Genomic DNA, 21,497 nt, shown 5'->3' with positions numbered 1-21,497 from the left:
GAACGTGATTATCAGTTGTAAATATATAAAGCCTACCTGCACTTGTCCTTACTCTGTTGTAGTATGACTAACTTTAAATACTTCAGTGAACTCTTAATTTCTTTCTTAGTCGGGTAAATGCTATGTTGAAGATGTTTGCCCAGTTATTTTCTCTGGGATCAAAATTAAATACAAAACAAAACTAGTACATAAAAATATTTAGTTGTAGCCGGGTGCTGGTGGCTCATGCCTGTAATCCTAGCTACTCAGGAGGCTGAGATCTGAGTATCACAGTTCAAAGCCAGCCCGGGCAGGAAAGTCCATGAAACTCTTATCTCCAATAAACGACCAGAAAACTGGAAGTGGCCCTATAGCTCAAGTGGTAGAGTGCTAGCCTTGGGCTGAAGAGCTGAGGAACAGCGCTCAGGCCCAGAGTTCAAGCTCCATGACGGACCAAAAAAAAAAAAAATACTTAGTTATCTTTTTAGAAGCCTTATTCAGAACTTTATTGGAGAAATAACAGTGTACTAATGAGAATATGTCTACTGTATTTTTCTCATTTTTGAGTATTTTTGTTAATTTACAAATTCATCTTTATAATTAGGATGTTACATTTTATAGATTACAAAATAACCTTTCAAAGAGGGTAATTTGCCTGATATTCAGATTTAGAATAATATATATTACATATTAATTTGAATTTAATTTTAGTAGTTACTAAGTTTTCTATGAGGTGTACATATCTACATATATATGTGTATATATATCTTACAGGAAGCTTTTGTCCAGTGATCGAAATCCACCAATTGATGATTTAATAAAATCTGGAATATTACCTATTTTAGTTCATTGTCTTGAAAGAGATGACAAGTAAGTATATTCGTATTTATTTTTAATGTACAGTGTTCCCTTTGTAGGCTACTAGGTTTTCTTAGAAGTTTGGTCTTTAACGTAAAAAGAAAGTTGTGAGTAATGGTGCATGCCTGAAATCACAGCACTTCTAAGACCAAGGCCAGGAGGATTACAAGTTTGAGACCAGCTTCTCCTATAGTGAGGGTGGAAAAATCCTAGCACTTGTAAACCTAGCTCAGGAAGCTGAGATCTAAGAATCATGGTTTGAAGCCAGTCTGAGGAGAGAAAACCTGAAGATTCTTATCTCCAAATAACCAGCAAGAAAAATTAAAAATAAAAACCAAACAGCTGGAAATGGGGGTATGGTTCAAGTAGTGAGTAGAAAAAGCCAAGCAAAAGTACAAGTCCCAGTGCTAGCACAAAAAAAAAACTCAAAAGAATGAAAGACGTAGTGTGAGAAACGTTTCGCTGGGTGCCAGTTGCTCATGCCTGTAATCCTTAGCTACTCAGGAGGCTGAGATCTGAGGATCACCGTTCAAAGGCCAGCCCAGGCAGGAAACTCCATGAGACTCTTTATCTCCAATAAACCGGAAGGACTGCTGTGGCTCAAGCAGTAGAGAGCTCGCCTTGAGCTGAAGAGTGCAGGGAAGACACCCAGTCCCAGAGTTCAAGCCCCATGACCAACAAGAAAAAAAAAAGAATGTTAGTTTCAACAGACATAAAGCTGGAGGTGTCTCTCAGTGGCAGAGTTGCTCTTGGCAAGTAAGAGGCCCTGTGTTCAAATCCTAATACTGCCAAAGAGTAAGAGAAAGCAGAAACAGACCAAATACAAACTTCAGAATGTTGAATTTAATTTATAAGCTAGTTTGACTAGATAATCGTATCAGATAAAACTGGAGAGTAATATGCAGGTATCATAAGAAATGTTACAGGACCGGGGTTAGGAAGGTGGCTCAGTAGTAGAGCGCTTGCCTTGCATGCCTGAGGCCCTGAGTTCGATTCCTCAGCACCACATAAGCAAAAAGGAAAAAGCTGGAAGTGGCACTGTGGCTCAAGTGGTAGAGCGCTAGCCTTGAGCTGAAGAGCTGAGGGACAGCGCCCAGGCCCAGAGTTCAGGCCCCACGACCGGACCCCAAAAAAAAAAAGAAATGTTACAGGACCTTACAGAATTTACTAATAAGTAAGAAATTCTTCATAGGGACATATGAGGAAGTGGTATTCCATTTATACCAAGTTGTTGTTTGAAAATGTTGTTGGGGTTTTTCAAAATGCTAGATGGAAAGAAATAACTTTTAAAACTTAAATATTAAATGCATTTTAAGTGCAAGAGAAAGGAAGTGATCAGTAGACATGTAGACCAATGTAAAAATCTCTACTGTTTAAAATTATTTGTTGTTTTATAGTCCTTCTTTACAGTTTGAAGCTGCGTGGGCTTTGACAAACATTGCATCTGGAACCTCTGAGCAAACTCAAGCAGTGGTTCAGTCCAGTAAGTTGGTTATTAAACAAAACTGATTTATTTTTAAAGTAGAAGATAATCAATGATACTCCTAAAAGAATGTAGCTATTTATATTATCAAATTACACCTATCCATTAGCATATAAGGTTGTTGAAATAGCCAACTTAACTGTTACTTTTAGTCACCTTGTTTTGGTAGCTGACGTTTTCTGTTCCCTAAAATTATTCTCATTACTTCCTCAAACTGATAATATTTCCCTGTGAGAGTAACAGATTTATTACTGTAGTCCATTGTATAGAACATTAGAAGTGAAGTTTTCCCATTGTTGAACTTTTTGCAGGGAAGGGCCTGTTTACTAGGGCTTGAACTCAGGGCCTTGTACTTTCCACATAGGCACTCTATAACTTGAGCCTTAATGCGATTTCTGTCATAGTGTTTAAAGACATCTATAAAGTCGTCTTATGGGAAGAACAGTTAGTTTTTTTCTAATTAGCAAACGTTAATTATGTTAGAGGGCATTTTATATATTTGTATAAAGTATCAAACTTATCCTTTCTCTCAGTTTCCCTTACTCCTCCGCCCCCTTCTCAAACAAATTTCAATAAGTTTGATTGTTCTTTTTGCCCTCCCTCCTCCAATTACTTACCTTTCTCCCAATAGAATCTGTATAACTTTGAAATATTTTTGTATTAGTAATTAGATTTTAATTTTTATTTTCCAAAGATAGAAGTGGAAAATTGTTATATGACATACTAAACCTGAGTGTATTGTTTCTGTGAATATTAATTCATTTTTCTACCAAATGAAGAATTATAATTTAAGAAAGATGATTTTAAAACCCTTAAATGTTAACAGAGTATTTGTCTAAATTTATTGAAATCATAATCACTAATTTTTTTATAATTTTGAAAGTGGGGGTAAATTGTCTTTTAGGTAGTAAACATTTCCATATTAATGTGTCATAATATGACTTGGAAAGATAATCACCTTAAATCCTCCTGAAAGTGGTTTAGGTCTGGTTCAAGTATATGTGCTTTGCTTTTGCTTTGTGTAATTGGCTGATGGGGTTCAATGTTTTCTGTCTTACTCCTCAGTTCCTTAAAGATGAGAAAGAAGATTGCAATTTGTTTTACCATTGCTACTCTGTCTTTTTGTTATTGGTAGTGATGGGTGGTGGTCCTGGGGCTTAAACTCACAGCCTGGGCACTGTTTCTGAGCTTTCTTTTTTTTTTTTTGCTCAAGGCTAGTGTTCTACCAGTTTGAGCCACAGTGCCACTTCTGGTTTTCTCTGGTTAATTGAAGATAAGACGGACTTCCCTACCTGGGCTGTCTTTGAACTGTGGTCCTCAGATCTCAGCCTTCTAAGTAGCTAGGATTATAGGCAAGAGTCACCATTGCCCCGCATCTGTCTTTCTTAATGGACCAACACATACTAATATTCACAACATGTTACTTTTTATTTTAAGTGAGAATGGTTGATTTACATACATTTAAATACTTACTCTTCTTCCATTACTAAGGAATGGAAGAAGATTTGAGTGCAGTGTTTGGGTACATAAAAATCTGTCCATGATTCCCATACTTGCTAAGTAACAAAATTACTTTCTGACTCAAAAGTTTTTGTGGCCCAAGAACCAGTGGGCCAATTACTATATTAATGATGTTAATTTAAATTCTTAAATTCAAAAGTTTAAACAGTTTGAATCTTCCTTCCTCCTCTCAGAATGGTAACTCTTTATCTGTAAGTAGTTTTTTTTTTTTCTTTTTTGGTGGCAGCATTCTGGCTTGAAGTCAGTACCTCTTGTTCTTTTTTTGGCATTTTACCACTTAAACCATGCCTCTGGCTCTTTTTTGCTGGTAAATTGGAGATTAATTGGATTTGTCTATCTGAGCTGGTTTTGAACCTCCATCCTCAAATCTCAGCCTCATGAGTAGCTAGGATTATAATAGCCACCTGTGCCTAGGAGTAATTAGTGTTAAAGTTGGAATTCAGTCCAAACTGGGGTTATATCTTAATGTTCTACCACTTAATAGGCATAAGGCCCTGGGTTCAGTCCCCAGCAGCCCTTCTCCCCTAATAAAAAGTCTAGGTTGTGAGTGAAATTTTATAAGCTTAATTTGACACTGTCTAAATGTTGCAACTGGTTTTTGTTGTTGTTGTTGTTTATTTGTTGGTGTAGTGTTCTTTTTTATTTTGGTTGTGTTTTGGGGTTTATTTTTTGTTGTGGGGATCCTGAGGCATGAACTCAGGGACTCCCATGCACTCCCTTTTTCCCTCCTGGCTAGAGCTTTTCCTCTTGAGCCATGCCTCCAGTCCAGTGTCTTTGCTGGTTAATTGAAGATAGAATCTCTGAGACTTTTCTGCCAAGCTAGATTCAAACCTCAGCTATTCCTCAGATCTCAGCCTCCTGCCTGAGTAACTAGGATTACAGGTGTGAGTCTAATACATGTAATTTAAAATATACTTTGATAGGGGTTTTTTTTGACATCTCAGCAAAAACATCAAGATTGATGCTTGAAAATAATATTGTGATGAGAGACTGTTTATCTGTGTTTGGAGGGAGGGTGACAGGGTGAGCATTACACATGTACTTTATGTGCCACTATATAGTATGTGTATGTATGCAGATGGAATGATGAAACCCACCAGTCTGTTTATAAGGATTGTGGGAGAGTGGTTAAGAGTAACATAGATGGGGTGAATTTTATCAAAGTGTGTCAGTGGGCATGCTGCAAATAGTGAATATTTGTCCTCGTAATATTCAATGAACATTTGTAATATTAATGAATTGGATGAATATTCAATGATAGTTGAATAAATTAAATATTTATTCAATTTGTATGGTTTATGCTAATAAAGCACTTGATTTTTAATGCAGCATCTTCAACCTTAGGTGTTGACATGTTTTCCTTCCTTAGATGCTGTGCCACTTTTCCTGAGGCTTCTCCATTCGCCCCATCAGAATGTCTGTGAGCAAGCAGTATGGGCACTGGGAAATATTATAGGTTTGTATCAAACTTGTAATGTTGATATCATAAATACACTAGGTATAAAAAATAATAGTAGTCCAAAAGATTCAGTTTATCTTTACTATTTGTGTGCATGAACATGTGCATACACACACAAAATAGCTTACAGAAATTTTAAGTGTGTAAGTATAAAGCAGTAAAAAGTACAAGGAATATTTTCATTGCTCAGGGATACCCATCTTTTTGTCTGTGTTCAACTTTTTTTGAGGACAAGGGCAGCTAGGGGAAACTTGGGGCCCCATATTTGCTAGAGAGGCTCAACCACTGGAGCCACACCAGGTGCTACAAGTGATCACTCCTGTTTATGCTTCCAGTGTCGCTGGGGTGACAAGAAGCCAGCTGTTTGAGATGTTTTGCCTGAGCTGGCCTTAAATGGCAATCCTCCTGATCTCCATTTCCTGAGCAGTGGGGTTATAAATAGGAGTTAGATACTGAGCCTCATAGTCAAGTCTGAATTAATTAAATCATCATGAAATACATACATATTTTAGATCTGTTTTATATTGGGGTCTGCTTTTTCATCTTTACCCAACTGTGATAAGGAGACAAAGCTTAGACTAATGTTTCTCAATTGCTATTGAGAACAACCTAATACTAAACTTTTATACCTTCAGTACATTAATATTGAATAAATGTATAGAACATAGTGATATATCCCTGTCATAATTATAGGAAGAATAATTAAAGACAATCCTAATAGTTTAAGGACTTTTTTTTTTTTTTTTTTTGGTGAAACAAGGTCTCTGTTGCTCAAACTAGCCACAAAATCACTAGCCTCCTGTATAATGGGGATTATACACTTAGACTGGTTAATAGACACTCACTTTAACACAAACTCAAGTTCAAAGAACTATCCCTCAGTGGAAAATGGAAACATTTGGGGATCAGAATGCTATGGTGTTCATAGTATAGCTCAGAAGCCTAGCTGTTGAGGGTAGAAGTTTGAGAAGGGGTTTTTAAGGGATCTTTAGTTTGGTCAAGGGCAAAGTTTCCTGCACATCTTTTCCAGAGAAGTAATTAGTGTGACTTTGTTATAACTTGTTATTTTAGAGCCAGTATGAAAATTGATGCTGTAATTCTAGCTACTCAGGAGGCTGAGATCTAAGGATCATGGTTCAAAGCCAGTACCAGTAGTAAAGTTCGTGAGAGTATTATCGTATCTCCAGTAAACTCCCTCCAAAAACCTGGAAGTAGAACTGTAGCTCAAGTGGTAGAGCACTAGCCTTGAGCCAAATAAGCTCAGGCACAGAGCCCAGGCCTGAGTTCAAGCTCTAAGACTAGCACAAAAAGGATGATAATATGATAGTGAGTTTCTATGGGATGTTTTGTCTCTAGACTTTCTGGCATAGGGTAGACTGATACTATAAATTACATTATTTATCTAGGGTTCTTTCTGTGTCTGTGTGTGTGTGTCTGTCTGTCTGTCTGTGTGTGTGTGTTTGAACTCCAAACTGAGATTCTATTCCTTTCCCTGTGTGTGTGTGTGTTTGAACTCCAAACTGAGATTCTCTTCCTTTCCCTCTGTGTGTATGTGTGTTTGAACTCCAACCTGAGATTCTATTCCTTTCCCTGTGTGTGTGTGTTTGAACTCCAAACTGAGATTCTATTCCTTTCCATGTGTGTGTGTGTGTCTGTGTCTGTGTCTGTGTGTGTGTGTTCCAAACTGAGATTCTATTCCCTTTTGGCTTTTTGGTGGTTGGTTAATTGGGAATAAGAGTCTCATAGACTTTGTTGTCCAGGACTGGCTTTGAACCAAGATTCTCAGATCTCAGCCACCTGAGTAGCTAGGATTACAGACATGAGCCACCACGCGTATGATACCCAGTTTTGTACTCCAGTTACATTTAGAACTGATTCAAATATATGGATATAAAAACAAAGCATCTTGGACTGGGAAGATGGCTCAGTGGTAGAGCGCTTGCCTTGCATACATGAGGCCCTGGGTTCGATTCCTCAGCACCACATAAGCAGGAGAAAAAAAAAGCCGGAAGTGGCGCTGTGGCTCAAGTGGTAGAGCACTGGCCTTGAGCTGAAGAGCTGAGGGACAGTGCCCAGGCCCAGAGTTCAGGCCCCACAACTGGACCAAAAAAATAAAGCATCTTATCTCCACATATTCTACTGCCAGGAGAGTTGTTTGATTATGGTGATACTTCAACATAATTTCAGACTAGACACTATGGTGTACACATTTGATCAAATGTTTGTATGGCTTCAGACTGGATCCTACATTGATATACTCAGTACAGAAATTAAATTAAATTAAATTGCCAGTTGACTGTATAGTGGTTCTTAAAACTTTTGTGTGTCAAAACCACATGGAAGCTGGGTGCCAGTAGCTCACACCTGTAATCTTAGTTATTCAGGAGGCTAAAATCTCACTATCATGTTTTGAAGCCAGCCTGGACAGGAAACAACATGAGACTCTTACCTCCAGTTAATCAACCACCAAAAAGCCAGAAGTGGAGCAGTGGCTCAAGTGTTAAAGTGCTAGCCTTGAAAAATAAAAGCTCATAGAAACAGCACCCAGGCCCTGAGTTCAAGCTTATTAAAACAGAATCCTATGCCCACAGATCTTTCTGCTTCAGTAATTCTGAATTACACTGTAAACCACTGTGCTAGTGCTATTTTTTCTTACCATAATTTTCTATTTTTAAAGCATTTTATGGCCCTCCCCTTTTTTTGGGGGGGGGTCCGGTAGTGGGGCCTGAACTCTGGGCCTGGGCACTGTCCCTCAGCTCTTCAGCTCAAGGCTAGCGCTCTTGAGCCATAGTGCCACTTCCGGCTTTTTTCTTTTTGCTTATGTGGTGCTGAGGAATCAAACCTAGGGTCTCATACATGCAAGGCATGCACTCTACCACTGAGCCACCTTCCCAGCTCATGGCTTACTCTTTATTTTCTGATATTAGATAGTAAGTATAAATTCTGCATCTTTTGTAGTATTTTAACCTTTTTTTTTTGGTGCTAGTCCTGAGCTTGAACTCAAGGCCTGAGCACTTTCCTTGAGTTTTGTAATTCAGGTCTGGTGCTCTACCACTTGAGCCACATCTCCACTTCTGGCTTTCTGGTGGTTAGTTGGAGATAAGTTTCATAGACTTGCCTACCCAGGCTGGCTTTAAACTGTGATCCTTAGATCTCAGCCTCATGAGTATCAAGGATTACAGGCATGAGCCGCTGGTGCTCAGCTTTGACATAACATTTTATTACCATAGTGTACCATACAGTACAGTGACAAGAGTAACATTAAAGAGCAACAGTTCTCACTAAGTATTTTAAGGTAGTACTGGCATTTGAACTCAAGGCCTTGTACTTGCTAGACATGCACTCTGCCACCACTCTTGGAGCTGTTTGTTTTGTTTTGGTTTGTTTTTGCATTTTTGTTCAAGCTTGCCTAGGACTGTAATTCTCCTAGCACTGCCTTTCCTGTGGCTGGAATTACTGGCATGAGCCATGGCACCCTTAGCCATGGCACCCTTAGCCATGGCACCCTTAGGCTTCCAGAATTTAGATGGCATAATGAGCAGCTTATAAAGCTAAAAATGTATGATGTGTGAGTGTCAACATCGTGGTTCACATTCTGAATTTTATGTAAAACTAGTTAATTAACATACTGTATTCAGTACTATATGTTTTCTAAAGATGCTTCTTGTCCTATTAATCCTGTCTACAGGTGATGGACCTCAGTGTAGAGATTATGTCATAAGTCTTGGCGTTGTAAAACCTTTACTTTCATTCATAAGTCCATCTATTCCAATAACATTCTTAAGAAACGTGACTTGGGTTATGGTCAACCTGTGTCGCCACAAAGACCCACCACCACCAATGGAGACCATCCAGGAGGTAAACAGATTTTTTTAATTAAATAAAATAGGTATTTATGTGTGTTTTATCTAAGTATGTTTTAAAACCTGCATATTTCTCTCCTTAGATTCTTCCAGCCCTTTGTGTTTTAATTCATCACACAGATGTAAATGTGAGTAACTGCTTCTCATCAAATACTTGTATATGTAATGTATATATAGGGCTCCCCCAGGGAGACATTATTTCAGTGTGTTCACTATTAGATTTTAGTGTTTAGAGCTGTCACACATAATCTGGTATTTGTATTTATTCTCTTTCATATGTCACATAATAGAATTGCAGTGTTAAAAACTTGCCAGTATGGGGGCTGGGAAGTTGGCTCAGTGGTAGAATGCTTGCCTTGCATGCATGAGGCCCTGGGTTCGATACCTCAGCACCACATAAGCAGAAAAAAGCCGGAAGTGGTGCTGTGTCTCAAGTGGTAGAGCACTAGCCTTGAGCTGAAGAGCTGAGGGACAGGGCCCAGGCCCAGAGTTCAGGTCATGACCGACCAAAAATAAATAAATAAATTAATTAATTAATTTAAAAAACCCAAACTAAAAAAAAAAAATGCCAGTATGTATCTCACTAAGATTGTGGCTCTGATTTTTATGGAAGCTCATTTTGGGCAGCACATTACACATAGTAGTATTTTTTGTGTTTTGTTAAAGCTAAAGAGAACTTTCTGCTTATATTCATGTGTACGCATAAGCTAAAACATGAAAAATGAGCTGCTTTTTTGTTTCCCTGGGGTTGGTCCTGAGACTTGAACATCTCAGGATTTGAACGCTGTCCCCAACTTTTTTGCTCAAGGCTGATGGATCTAACATTTTAGCCACAACTCTACTTCTGACTTTTTGGTAGTTATAGATAAGAATCTTCGAGATTTTTTCCTCCTAGGCTGCTTTGAACTAAGATACTCAAATCTCAGCCACCTGGATAGCTAAGATTACATTCATGAGTCACCAGCACTTGGCTTGTCTGCTTTTAAAAGTTGTACTAACATTTGGGATATTAAAAACTGGGAATATGGATTGAGAGTATAGTCCAATGCTACAGCAGTTACTTGCCATGTACAAGGCCCTAGGTTTGATTCCTCGCCACCATGAGAAAAAAAGAGGATGCAGTGGGTAAGGGAAATCACAGGAGTTCAATGTTAAATGTGTATCAACAATCAAGGTCTCACATGAATCTTTACAAGACATAAGTTTCACCAGTTTCAGGCCCTCAAGAGTCTGAGCTAGGAAGATTACTAATATAGGAGATTGAAACCGTTTCAGGCTAGCAAGACTTTCTGTTTGTATGTTTTTAAAAACAAAAACAGAGCCCAGGCACCAGTGACTCATTCCTGAATCCTAGCTACTCTGGAGGCTGAGATCTGGGCAGAAAAATCCGTTATGCACACTCACGTTAGCACGTTTGCGTGTGCTCTCCCTCTCTTCCTCTTCCTCCTTCTCTCTCCCTCTCTCCCTTTCTCCCTTTCTCTATCCCTCTCTCTCTCTTTCCTCTCTCCCTCCCTCCCTGTGCTGATCCTAAGCGTGAACTCAGGGCCTTGGTACTGCCCCTGAGCTTTTGAGTTCAAGACTGGCACTCTACCACTTGAACCACAGTTCCACTTCCAGCTTTTTTAGTGGATTAGTGGAAATAAGAATCTCACAGATTTTTCCTGCCTGGGCTGACTTCAAACCTCAATCCTCAAATCTCAGTCTCCTGAGGATTACAGGCATGAGCTACCAACACCCCGTTTGCACAATAGTTTTTAACATTCGGTTGTCACACCGTCACTTGGCCCTAACTTTTAATTAAGACTTACCAACAAAGAAAGATCAAACATACGACCTGCTGTACTTCAAAGTACAATCATTAAAAAACTGTAGGCTATAATTATTATAAGTTAATCATAGGGGGCTGCTGCTGCTGACTTTTTTTTTAATAGCAGGTATAAAAAAAGAATAAGGTAGTATTTTCTTTCTTAATGTCTTGATTTACAGAGAACTCAAAGGTATCCTCCTAGTCCAGGTATTTCAAACCATTGTGCTGCTGGGGACATAGAGCCTTTTTTTTTTTTGGTCATTCCTGGGGGCTGAACTCTGGGCCTGGGTGCTGTCCCTCAGCTCTTCAGCTCAAGGCTAGTACCCTACCACTTGAGCCACAGTGCCACTTTGGGCTTTTTCTGCTTATGTGGTGCTGAGGAATTGAACCCAGGGCCTCGTGCATGCAAGGCAAGTACTCTACCACTGAGCCACCTTCCCAGTCCCATAGAGCCTTTCTTATTGTATATGTTGGACACAAAGTCTTGGTGTTTGTTAGCCTACAACTGGAGCATTTGACAAAGAGTATCTTTCTTTTTTATTTTTCCTATTTAATGTATTAAGATTGGATACTGGTCAGGGTATGGCCCTAACTAACATACATATTCTGGATATGGCTACAAAATAGAGAGATGAGATTCCAGTGAGCTGGGTACCAGTGGATCACACCTGTAATCCTAGCTACTCAGAGGCTGAGATTTGAGGCTTACAGTTCAACGCCAGCCTGAGCAGGAAAGTCTGCGAGACATTTTTGTTGGATCATGGAGCTTGAACTCAAGGCCTGGGTGATGTCCCTGAACTCTTTATGCTCAAAGCTAGCATTCTGCCACATGAAGCCATAGCACTGCTTCCTGTTTTTGAGTGGTTAATTGGTAATAAGAGTCTCACAGGACACAAGACACTATGTTGAAAAATGAACTTTACAATTTTTTTGGGGGGGGACTATAGTTGTGGAGGTGGGAGGGAGGGGATGGTAGGGGGAAAACAAAGGAGGAGGTAATAATGCTTGATAGGAAATGTACTCATTACCTTGCACATGTAACTGTAACCCCTCTGTATAGTATTTTTACAATTTTTTAAAAGTATTTAAGGGGCTGGGAAGGTGGCTCAGAGGTAGAGTGCTTGCCTTGCATGCATGAGGCCCTGGGTTCGATTCCTCAACACCACATAAGCAAAAAGAAAAAAGCCGGAAGTGGCGCTGTGGCTCAAGTGGTAGAGTGCTAGCCTTGAGCTGAAGAGCTGAGGGACAGTGCCCAGGCTCAGAGTTTAGGCCCCATGACCGGACCCCCCCCAAAAAAAAGTATTTAAAAAAAAGAGTCTCACAGTGACTTTTCTGCCCAGGCTGGCTTTAAACTGTGATCCTCAGATCTCAGCCTCCTGAGTAGTTAAGATTACAGGCATGAACCACTGGTGCTGGCATTTGTGAGACTCTTGTCTCCAATAAATTACCAAAAACGCCAGAAGTGGAGCTGTGGTTCAAGTGGTAGAGCACTAGTAAAAAGGTCAGGACAACACCCAGGTCCTGAGTTCAAGCCCCAGGACTGGCACCAAAAAGAAAAAAAAAATCCAGTGGTGGTAATAATAATAACAGCAACAGAAGAACAATCATTTGTTGTATAATTTAAAATACAAAGATAAGAAATTACTCAAAGGCTTTGAATTTTCATTTCCTTTATTAGATATTGGTAGACACAGTCTGGGCCCTCTCTTACCTTACTGATGCTGGCAATGAACAGATACAGATGGTAATAGACTCGGGAATAGTTCCTCATTTGGTTCCTCTACTCAGCCACCAGGAAGTTAAAGTTCAGGTAAGTGTCTCAGTTATTTTTCTGAACAAGATTTGTTTTGCCTGCATAGCATTTAAAGCTGGGCAGTTTCAATTGTTTAAATTTTATTTGTAGTATAGCATGTCTATGATGAAAACTGAATTGTTTCATCTCATTTTAAAGAGAGTTCATTAAATCCTCCCTCTCTCTATTCCTGCCCCCTCGCCCCCTTCCTTCCAAAAGAAGGCAGGCAAGGTAGCCAGCCGTCCAAGGTTGCCTCTAAATCCATGACTGATTCCTCAGGTAGCCTACATAGTTGCGTATAGCAACTTTGGAGGCATCTGAAACAGTTCTTTTTCAGCATCTTGTTTTTCTTTTCCCACTCCTCCCCCATCATTGTCTTTTTTATTCACCTGACAAGTGTAGAAGTTTACTTCACACTTTGTTTTACCAGTACCAAGGTAAAGGCTTCATACTGGAATGTGCAGCTTTTGTGCTCAAAGCTAGTCCTCTAGCACTTGAGTCACAGCCCCACGTCTAGATATTTTTTTGGAGGTTAATTGGAGATAAGAGTCTCATGGATTTTCCTGGTGGGGCTGGCTTCAAACTACAGTCTGCAGATCTCAGCCTCCTGAGTAGTTAGGATTAGAAGCATAAACCATCAGAGCGCCCAGCTTTGCATTTTTGATAAAGGTGAATTTCTTTAATCTAGATTGTCATACAAAGGAATTCCAGTTTATCATGCCCACATAGGTGTACATTGTATCTGGATCAGGGTCACCTTTCCATTATTATCTCACCTCTAGCCTTTATCCTATCCCCACAAGTTTCATAGTTGCATTTACTCCTATATACATTGAATATTGTGACTGTGTTCATTCCTCTTTCTATTCATCTGCCATTCCCCATGGCTCCCACCCATCTCAGGCAAGCCATGTTTCAGCTTCCTAGTATTCATTTTGTTAAACTGTCTATTGTTCAGAGGGTTTTGCGTCATGGAAACCCACTCCTTGGCACATACCATACTTGGATCATTCGTGTGTGTGTGTGTGTGTGTGTGTGTGTGTGTAGAAAGAAAGGGAGGGAAGAGGGATCCTTTATGTGTTTTTATCATATTTTCATCAGTTAGGCCATCTAGGCTATTTCCATAACTTTGTTATTGTGGATAGTGCTATATTGAATACAGGTGTGAAGATGAATTTATTGAGTCCTGACTTGCGGTCTTGATAAATGACCTAGGTTGGTCATTTTAAAATCATTGGATCTTAGAATAGTTATGTTTTTTGTGGGTTCCCACCCCCCGCACCAAGGATTCTCTTTAGTGACTTGCATAGTGGCTACACTAACTTATATTCCCCCTATCAGTGTATTAGGGTTCCTAATATATGCCTCACATATATGCCTCACATCCTTCCTCCATACACATCTGCCCCATCCACAGCCTTCCCCACATTTATTGTTTGGGTTTTTGATGGTAGCCATTATTAGTGGAATGAGATGGAACATTTCTTTCATAGCCAGAGGTAATGCATGTTTCTTGGTATATTTACTGGCCTACCTGTACCTCTTTTTTTTTTTGAGAAGTGTCTGGCTACCTCCTGTGTTCATTTAATATTTGGGTTATTGCTTCTTTGGGGGTTACTTTTTTTAGCTTTTTTTGTACATTTTGGTCATTAGAACCTTATCAGATGTATAGCTCAAAGATGATCTATACTGTAGGATGTCTTTTTAGCTTAATCATTATGTCCTTTCAGTGCAAAAGTTTTTTAACTTGCATCTCTTGAGTCTTGGCATAGGCTAAGTTTTTGTTTTTTTTTGGAGTTTTTTTCTGGTCTGTCGTGGGGACTGAACTCTGGGCCTGGGCAGTGTCCTTCAGCTCAAGGCTAAGCACTCTACCACTTGAACCACAGCACGACTTCCAGCTTTTTCTGCTTTATGTGGTGCTGAGGAATCAAACTTAGGGCTCATGCATGCAAGGCAAGCATTCCACCACTAAGCCATCTTCCCAGCCTAAGTTTGCTTTTATCTTTTAGTTTTAATGCTACACTTGGCATTAGGGTTTGAGAATCTAGATTTGGAAATTTTTCTGTACCCAGCATGCAAAGTTAATGTTTTATATTTAATTAGATAACTAATAGAGATTTTCTTACTCTTTCAACTTTCATGTCATAATTAAAGAAAACCAGCATGGTTAATCCCCATAAGTTTTTTCCTCTGTGTCCCTGTCCTCCCCACCCCCAAAGTTATTAAGGTATAAGTACAATCCCAGGTATCATGTCATTTCATCCATCTTACATCTCTGAAAGTCAAAGCCTTTTTTTTTTGGTCAATCGTGGGGCTTGAACTCTGGACCTGGGCACTGCCCCTGAGCTTTTCATTTCAAGGCTAGTGCTCTACCTCTTGAGCCGCAGTGCCACTTCCTATTTTCTGGTGGTTTATAGGAGTCTCACAGACTTTTGTGCCTGGGCTGGCTTTGAACCGCCTCCTGAGTAGCTAGGATTACAGATGTGAACCACCAGCCCCGGCTGTCAAGGCCTTTTTTAAAATGACATAATTGTAGAATTATTAGTGCAGTTTTGAAGTGTTAAGACCTTGGATCCATAAGTGCTATCTAAAATATGACACACCACACATAAAGGAAAAAAATTGACAGACTTCACCAAATTAAAAAACTTGGACGAAGCATGGTGATACACGTTTATAATTCCAGCTCTCAGGAGGCTGAGTTTGAGATCAGCCTGAGCTGTGTAAGTAGTGAGACTGATTCTCAAAAACAAAGAAGAAAATTTAATGTTTAGGAGGATACCATCAAAAAGCAAAAATACAACCCTATAGAATAAGAGAATATCTACAAACCATATTTTTAAAGGAGGTTTTTGTTTACAAAATGTGTAAAGAACTCTTACAATAGCCAGGCACCGGTGGCTCATGCCTGTAATCCTAGCTACTCAGAAGGCTGAGATCTGAGTGAGGATCACGGTTCATAGCCAGCCCGGGCAGGAAAGTCCATGAAACTCTTATCTCCAATAAATCACCAGAAAACCAGAAGTGGCGCTGTAGCTCAAGTGGTAGATGCTAGCCTTGAGCTGAAGAGCTGAGGGACAGTGCTCAGGCCCAGAGTTCAAGCCCCATGACTGACCCAAAAAAAACCAAAAAACTCTTACAACTTAAAAATAGACAGGTTGGGTTGGGAAGGTGGCTCAGTGGTAGAGCGCTTGCCTTGCATGCCTGAGGCCCTGGGTTCAATTCCCCAGCACCACATAAGCAAAAAGAAAAAAAAGCCAGAAGTGGCGCTGTGGCTCAAGTGATAGAGCACTAGCCTTGAGCTGAAGAGCTGAGGGACAGCGCCCAGGCCCAGAGTTCAGGCCCCACGACCGGACCCCCCCCCCAAAAAAAAAAAAGGTTATTTTACAGTGGGCAAGATGAAACCTTGAATTGTATTAGGAAATGGGGTGAGGATGAGGGAAATGATGGGTTGGTGATAGAATACATTGTGTACATGCATAGAAGTGTCACAGTGAAATCCCCTTGTGTAGCTACTGCATGCTAATAAAACATAGGAAAGAGAATAGATGGGTATGCAGGACAGACAATGATTGGTAAGTGCATAGAAATGCGCTCTACCATCACTAGTCATTATTTCACATTAGGAAATGTAACTCAAAGCTCTTTACATCCAGAACGAATATAATTATGAAGGCAGAGGCAAATATTGACAAAGGTGAATAGAAGTTAATACCTTTAACATTGCTGATTGAAGTGATGGTATAGCTGCATGAAAGTTAAACATAGATACAGTGTGGTCAGTAGCTCCACTCCCTCAGTCTACACATATTCATGTATCCACACAAAACTTTGCATAAAAATACTCATTGCAAGACTGATCAGAATAGAAAAAAATGTTTGTTTGTTTGTTTGTTTGTTTTTTGGGTCTGGTCATGGGGCCTGAACTCTGGGCCTGGGTGCTGTTCTTCAGCTCTTCAGCTTAAGGCTAGCACTCTACCACTTGAGCCACAGTGCCACTTCTGTTTTTTTTTTTTCTGCTTATGTGGTGCTGAGGAATCGAACCCAGGGCCTCATGCATGCAAGGCAAGCGCTCTACCACTGAGCCACCTTCCCAGACATAAAAAAAACATTTGAACAATCAAAAAAAACGTGATACAGCTATACAGTGGGAAATTAGTTGTCCACAAAAAGGAATAGGTACTAATAAACGCAGTAACGTAGACCTGTTACTCTGTATACAAAATGCCCAGAATATACAAGTCCAGAAGTAGGCATGGAGAACTGGGATTGAAGGACAGCAGGGCTGACTGCTAATGGACAAAACTGTTCTTTGGGAATAACATAAATGTTCCAGAATTAAAACACTGGTAAAAGTATGCAACTTTGATTATGCTAAGAAGTAGGGAATTGTATACTTTGAAAGGAAGAATTATTTTGTAGATTATAGCTTAGGCTCTTTTGGTATTAATACTGGGATTTGAACTCAGAGCTACTCAAAGTTGGCCCTTTACCACTTGAGCCACCTCTACGTCTGTACTTTTGCTGGTTAATTAGAGGTAAGACTCAAATTTTTCTCCCGTGGCTGGCTTCAGACCTAGATCCTCAGATCTCAGCCTCCTGAGTAGCTAGGATTGCAGTCATGATAACCTGTATCTGTATATGTATTGCTATATCAAGTCTTTTAAGTACTGGGGTCATTTGTATTTTTCAAAGGAAAGAAATTAGAGGGGAAATTATTTAATAGAGAAGGATTAAAGTATCTTCTGGCACCAGTTATTTCCTGAAATTAGCAAAGTTTCAGCCAGATGCTGGTGGCTCATGCCTGTAATCCTAGCTACTCAGGAGGCTGAGAGCTGAGGATCACGGTTCAAAGCCAGCCTGGGCAGGAAAGTCCATGAGACTCTTATCTCCAGTAAATAACTGGAAAACCGGAAGTGGCATTGTGGCTCAAGCAGTAGAGCACTCACCTTGAGCTGAAGAGCACAGGGACAGCGCCCAAGCCCAGAGTTCAAGCCCCATGACTGACAAAAAAATTAAAGTTTCATAAAATCTGGAATTTGTATCATTTTCTGACATAAAGCAAGTACCCAGAGAGGATAGGCTAGTTGGGATGGGTGCACCTGTCATTCATAAGCTGTCCCATAGCAGTGGAACAGCCTTTCACTGACTTCTTTGCATTGCAGACCGCTGCACTTCGAGCCGTGGGCAACATCGTTACTGGAACTGATGAGCAAACACAGATAGTTTTGAACTGTGATGCTCTCTCACACTTCCCAGCACTCCTGACTCATCCTAAAGAGAAAATTAACAAAGTAAGTGTTGTGGAACAGTTTCAGAGCACATAGAAGGATAGTTTTCATTTGTTAAAAGTATCACTTAGATACCAAAAGAACATAATTCACTATAGCATACAGAGCAGATCTTGGCATATATGAAGAAAACTTTAAAAAAATGAGTTTTTGTGGATACGGTACTCTGCCCCTGGGCTGGCCACTCTTTGGCTCTATTGGAAATGATGAAATGGAGATACTTGGGTGTTGAATGGTGCATGACTGGAAAAATTTTATATGTATGTTGAGTAATTCTAGCTTAGTATTTTGTAGATCGTTAATAGTGTGTGTTTGTGTGTGTGTGTTCCTGTGTGTGTGGCGGCTATGGAAGGGGGCACTGAGCGGTGATGCTGATATTGGAGTGCATCTGAGGCTGTTGTAGACAAACCAGGTTTTGATTACAGCATTGCTGATGATTATAACCCAACAATAGCTCACCTGCCTAGCCCAGCACCCTCAAATCTCCAACAGGTTCATAGAACATGATCCTGTGATCTGATCCAAAAGAGCCTAATTGACAGTATTTTTAATGTAAAACATATTTTAGTAGCTGTCAGAAAAAGAGATGATGTAGCTAAATTTAGTCAGTTTAAGTTGGTACATTCTAACAATACCTTCCTTAGTAGAATATTAGATACTTTTGTTTCTTGCTAATGATGGTTTTTAGTAATGTATTTATTATCTTTGAACTTCTCAGCACACTTAAGAACCCACATGGGCTGGGAAAGTGGCTTGGTGGTAGTAGAGTGCTTGCCTAGCATGCACAAAACCTGGATTCGATTCTTCAGTACCACATAAACAGAAAAAGCCAGAAGTGGCACTATGGCTGAAGTGGTAGTGTGCTAAAAGAAGCTCAGGGACAGTGCCCAGGACCTGAGTTCAAGTCCCAGGACCAGCCAAAAAAAAAACCCACGTTGGCCAAAAGTATAGCATCATTGTAGGGCAAAGGCCAGCATTCACAGGTCATTAAGATAGACTAAGAACACGGTGGAGCATCTGGTTTCACTTCTGCTCTAGAAGGAAATGATGCAATGAATGACTGTAATGCATAAGGGTATGACAACCTGCTGTTTGATTTCTGATGTTTCTATTATGAATAATTGAGATTTATCTGCTTTGGCTGGGCTTGTTTAGGTTAGACTAAAAAGCACAATATGTGAGGAAAGGTTATTGAGCCTCACAAGTGTTAGGGGCTCTGTGTTTCAGTTCCTTGCTGTCCAGCCATACTTGTTTGTTTTTTTTGGGGGGGGGGTCATACTGTTTGACAGTATTACCTTTAAAGAATTCTTTTGAAAGGCTAGTTCTGTATGACTTGTATTAGAGGGCATTGGTGATTTGTCCAAAGAAAATATGGACAGAGATAGAAGAATTGAGATTTCCAAGATTTTTATTTTTTATTTTATTGGCTGGTCCTGGGGCTTGAACTCTGGGCCTGGGCGCTGTCCCTCAGCTCTTCAGCTCAAGGCCAGCGCTCTACCACTTGAGCCACAGCGCCACTTTCGGTTTACTAGTGGTTTTTATTGGAGATAAGAGTCTTGCGGACTTTCCTGCCTGGGCTGGCTTGGAACCGCGATCCTCAGATCTCAGCCTCCTGAGTAGCTAGGATTACAGGCGTGAGCCACCAGCGCCCAGCGATTTCCAAGATTTTTATTTTGTAATTCATTCATCAGTGACTGCTGCTTTTTCTTAATTCAGTTTTGTTTATTTGTTTTTTTTTGGTGCTGGTTCTGGGGCTTGAACTTGGGACCTGGGTGCTCAAGGCTTACTGCTCTACCACTTGAGCCACAGCTCCACTTGGGCTTTTTGGTGAATAATTGGCGATAAGAGTCTTACAGACTCTCCTACCCAAGCTATCTCATGTGGCTAAGATTACAGGTGTGTCAGTCATGGGGCTTGAACTCTGGGCCTGGGCGCTGTCCCTGCCCTCTTCAGTGCAAGGCAAGCGTTCTACCGCTTGAGCCAAAGAGCCACTTCCGGGTTTCGAATGGTTTATTGGAGATAAAGAGTCTCAGGGAATTTCCTGCCCGGGCTGGCTTTGAACGGCGATCCTCAGATCTCAGCCTCCTGAGCAGCTAGGATTACAGGCGTGAACCACCAGCGCCCAGCTCAAATTTTATTTTTTATGAAGTACTAATGGGGTCTTGTTCCACAGGAAGCAGTATGGTTTCTCTCTAACATCACCGCTGGAAATCAACAGCAGGTGCAGGCAGTAATTGATGCCAATCTTGTACCAATGATAATACACCTTTTGGATAAGGTAAGAGAATGAATGTTTCCTTTTTGTTTTTGTTCGAGTACTAGGGTTTGAACTCAAGGCTACTCTTGCCCTCACTCAGTTTTTTCTTCTCATTCTTCCAGTTCGAGTTTTTGTTGTTTACTGTACTGGGTTTGAACGTGTGCCTTTTTTACCACCTCAAAACTTTTTCCTTTTTTTGTTACTAATAGGGTCTCACATTTATACCCTGGCCAGCTGAATTGACCCTCAATCCTGTTATGCTTCCTGAATCGCTAGGATGACAGGCACAAGCAGTGCTTGTACCCAGCTTTTATTGGTTGAAATGGGAGTCTTGGAAACTTTCCATGATGGCCTCAAACCTGTCTTTCTGATCTCCACCTCCTGAGCAGCTATGATCATGTGCTGAGGCTTGAGCCAATTCACCTGGCCCATTTTTTTAGTTTTGGCTATCCTTAGTTGCTTTATACAAAATATGCAAATGGGTATTTGCTTACGTATATCCTTTCATCCTACTCAGAAATAATACGCCATATCCATCTCCTACTCTACCTTTTGAAAGAAGTATATCCTAAGACAACCCTCAGATCACTATATAGATACCTTCCTTATTTGTTATTACTGTTAAATATAAATTGTGGGGGCTGGGAAGTTGGCTCAGTGTTAGTTTGTCTGGTAGGCATGAGGCCCTGGGTTTGATTCCTCAGCACCACATAAGCATAAGAAAGCCAGAAGTGGTACTGTGGCTCAAGTGGTAAGGCACTAGCCTTCAGCTGAAGAGCTGAGGGACAGCACCCAGGCCCAGAGTTCAGCTCCGTGACTGACAAAAAATAAATTAAAAAAATATATAAATATACATATACATATAGATATACTTTAGTGATACTTCCAAGAATAGCTTACATATTTTTTCCTCTTTGAATCCAGGTTATAAATACACAAATCATATGAATTTTACTGTATATTGTGGTTACTCTCAAGATTTATAGACCCTTCAAAGGAGGAGGCAACAATGCTTGATAAGAAATGTACTCGTTATCTTGCCTATGTAATTGTAACCCCTCTGTACGGTATTTTCACAAAGAAAAAAAATTTATAGACCCTTTTGTACTAATTGGTAAATATTTACATTTTCTAAGCTTGATAGATAGGAAAAGGTAGCTCAATGCTATTCTTTGAGTGTGTATGTT

At 40.1% G+C, this 21,497-nt stretch overlaps 1 protein-coding gene and 1 long non-coding RNA gene across 3 annotated transcripts in view; one reads left to right on the top strand and one right to left on the bottom strand.

Moving 5' to 3' along the window:
* The window catches only part of Kpna4 (karyopherin alpha 4 (importin alpha 3)), a 34,767-nt gene that overhangs the window by 3,964 nt on the left and 9,306 nt on the right, over nucleotides 1-21,497 (top strand). For both annotated transcript variants that reach the window (XM_013016239.1, XM_013016238.1), the window contains exons 5-12: nucleotides 754-849; nucleotides 2,235-2,320; nucleotides 5,211-5,297; nucleotides 8,989-9,158; nucleotides 9,247-9,291; nucleotides 12,649-12,780; nucleotides 17,928-18,056; nucleotides 20,227-20,331. In XM_013016239.1, the coding sequence (XP_012871693.1) occupies nucleotides 754-849; nucleotides 2,235-2,320; nucleotides 5,211-5,297; nucleotides 8,989-9,158; nucleotides 9,247-9,291; nucleotides 12,649-12,780; nucleotides 17,928-18,056; nucleotides 20,227-20,331 (850 nt within the window). The remainder of the gene's footprint in view (nucleotides 1-753; nucleotides 850-2,234; nucleotides 2,321-5,210; nucleotides 5,298-8,988; nucleotides 9,159-9,246; nucleotides 9,292-12,648; nucleotides 12,781-17,927; nucleotides 18,057-20,226; nucleotides 20,332-21,497) is intronic.
* On the bottom strand, nucleotides 280-17,735 carry LOC105985624. The gene is made up of 3 exons (XR_001175066.1): nucleotides 17,708-17,735; nucleotides 6,506-6,544; nucleotides 280-335 (listed from the first exon to the last, which is right to left on the bottom strand). It is a non-coding gene; the product is annotated as an uncharacterized LOC105985624 (long non-coding RNA).

This window comes from Dipodomys ordii, unplaced genomic scaffold (assembly GCF_000151885.1).
Source record: "Dipodomys ordii isolate 6190 unplaced genomic scaffold, Dord_2.0 Scaffold30, whole genome shotgun sequence".
Lineage (NCBI taxonomy): Eukaryota > Metazoa > Chordata > Mammalia > Rodentia > Heteromyidae > Dipodomys > Dipodomys ordii.
The sequence above is the reverse complement of the archived record's forward strand: the minus strand, read 5'-3'. Positions and strand labels throughout refer to the sequence as shown.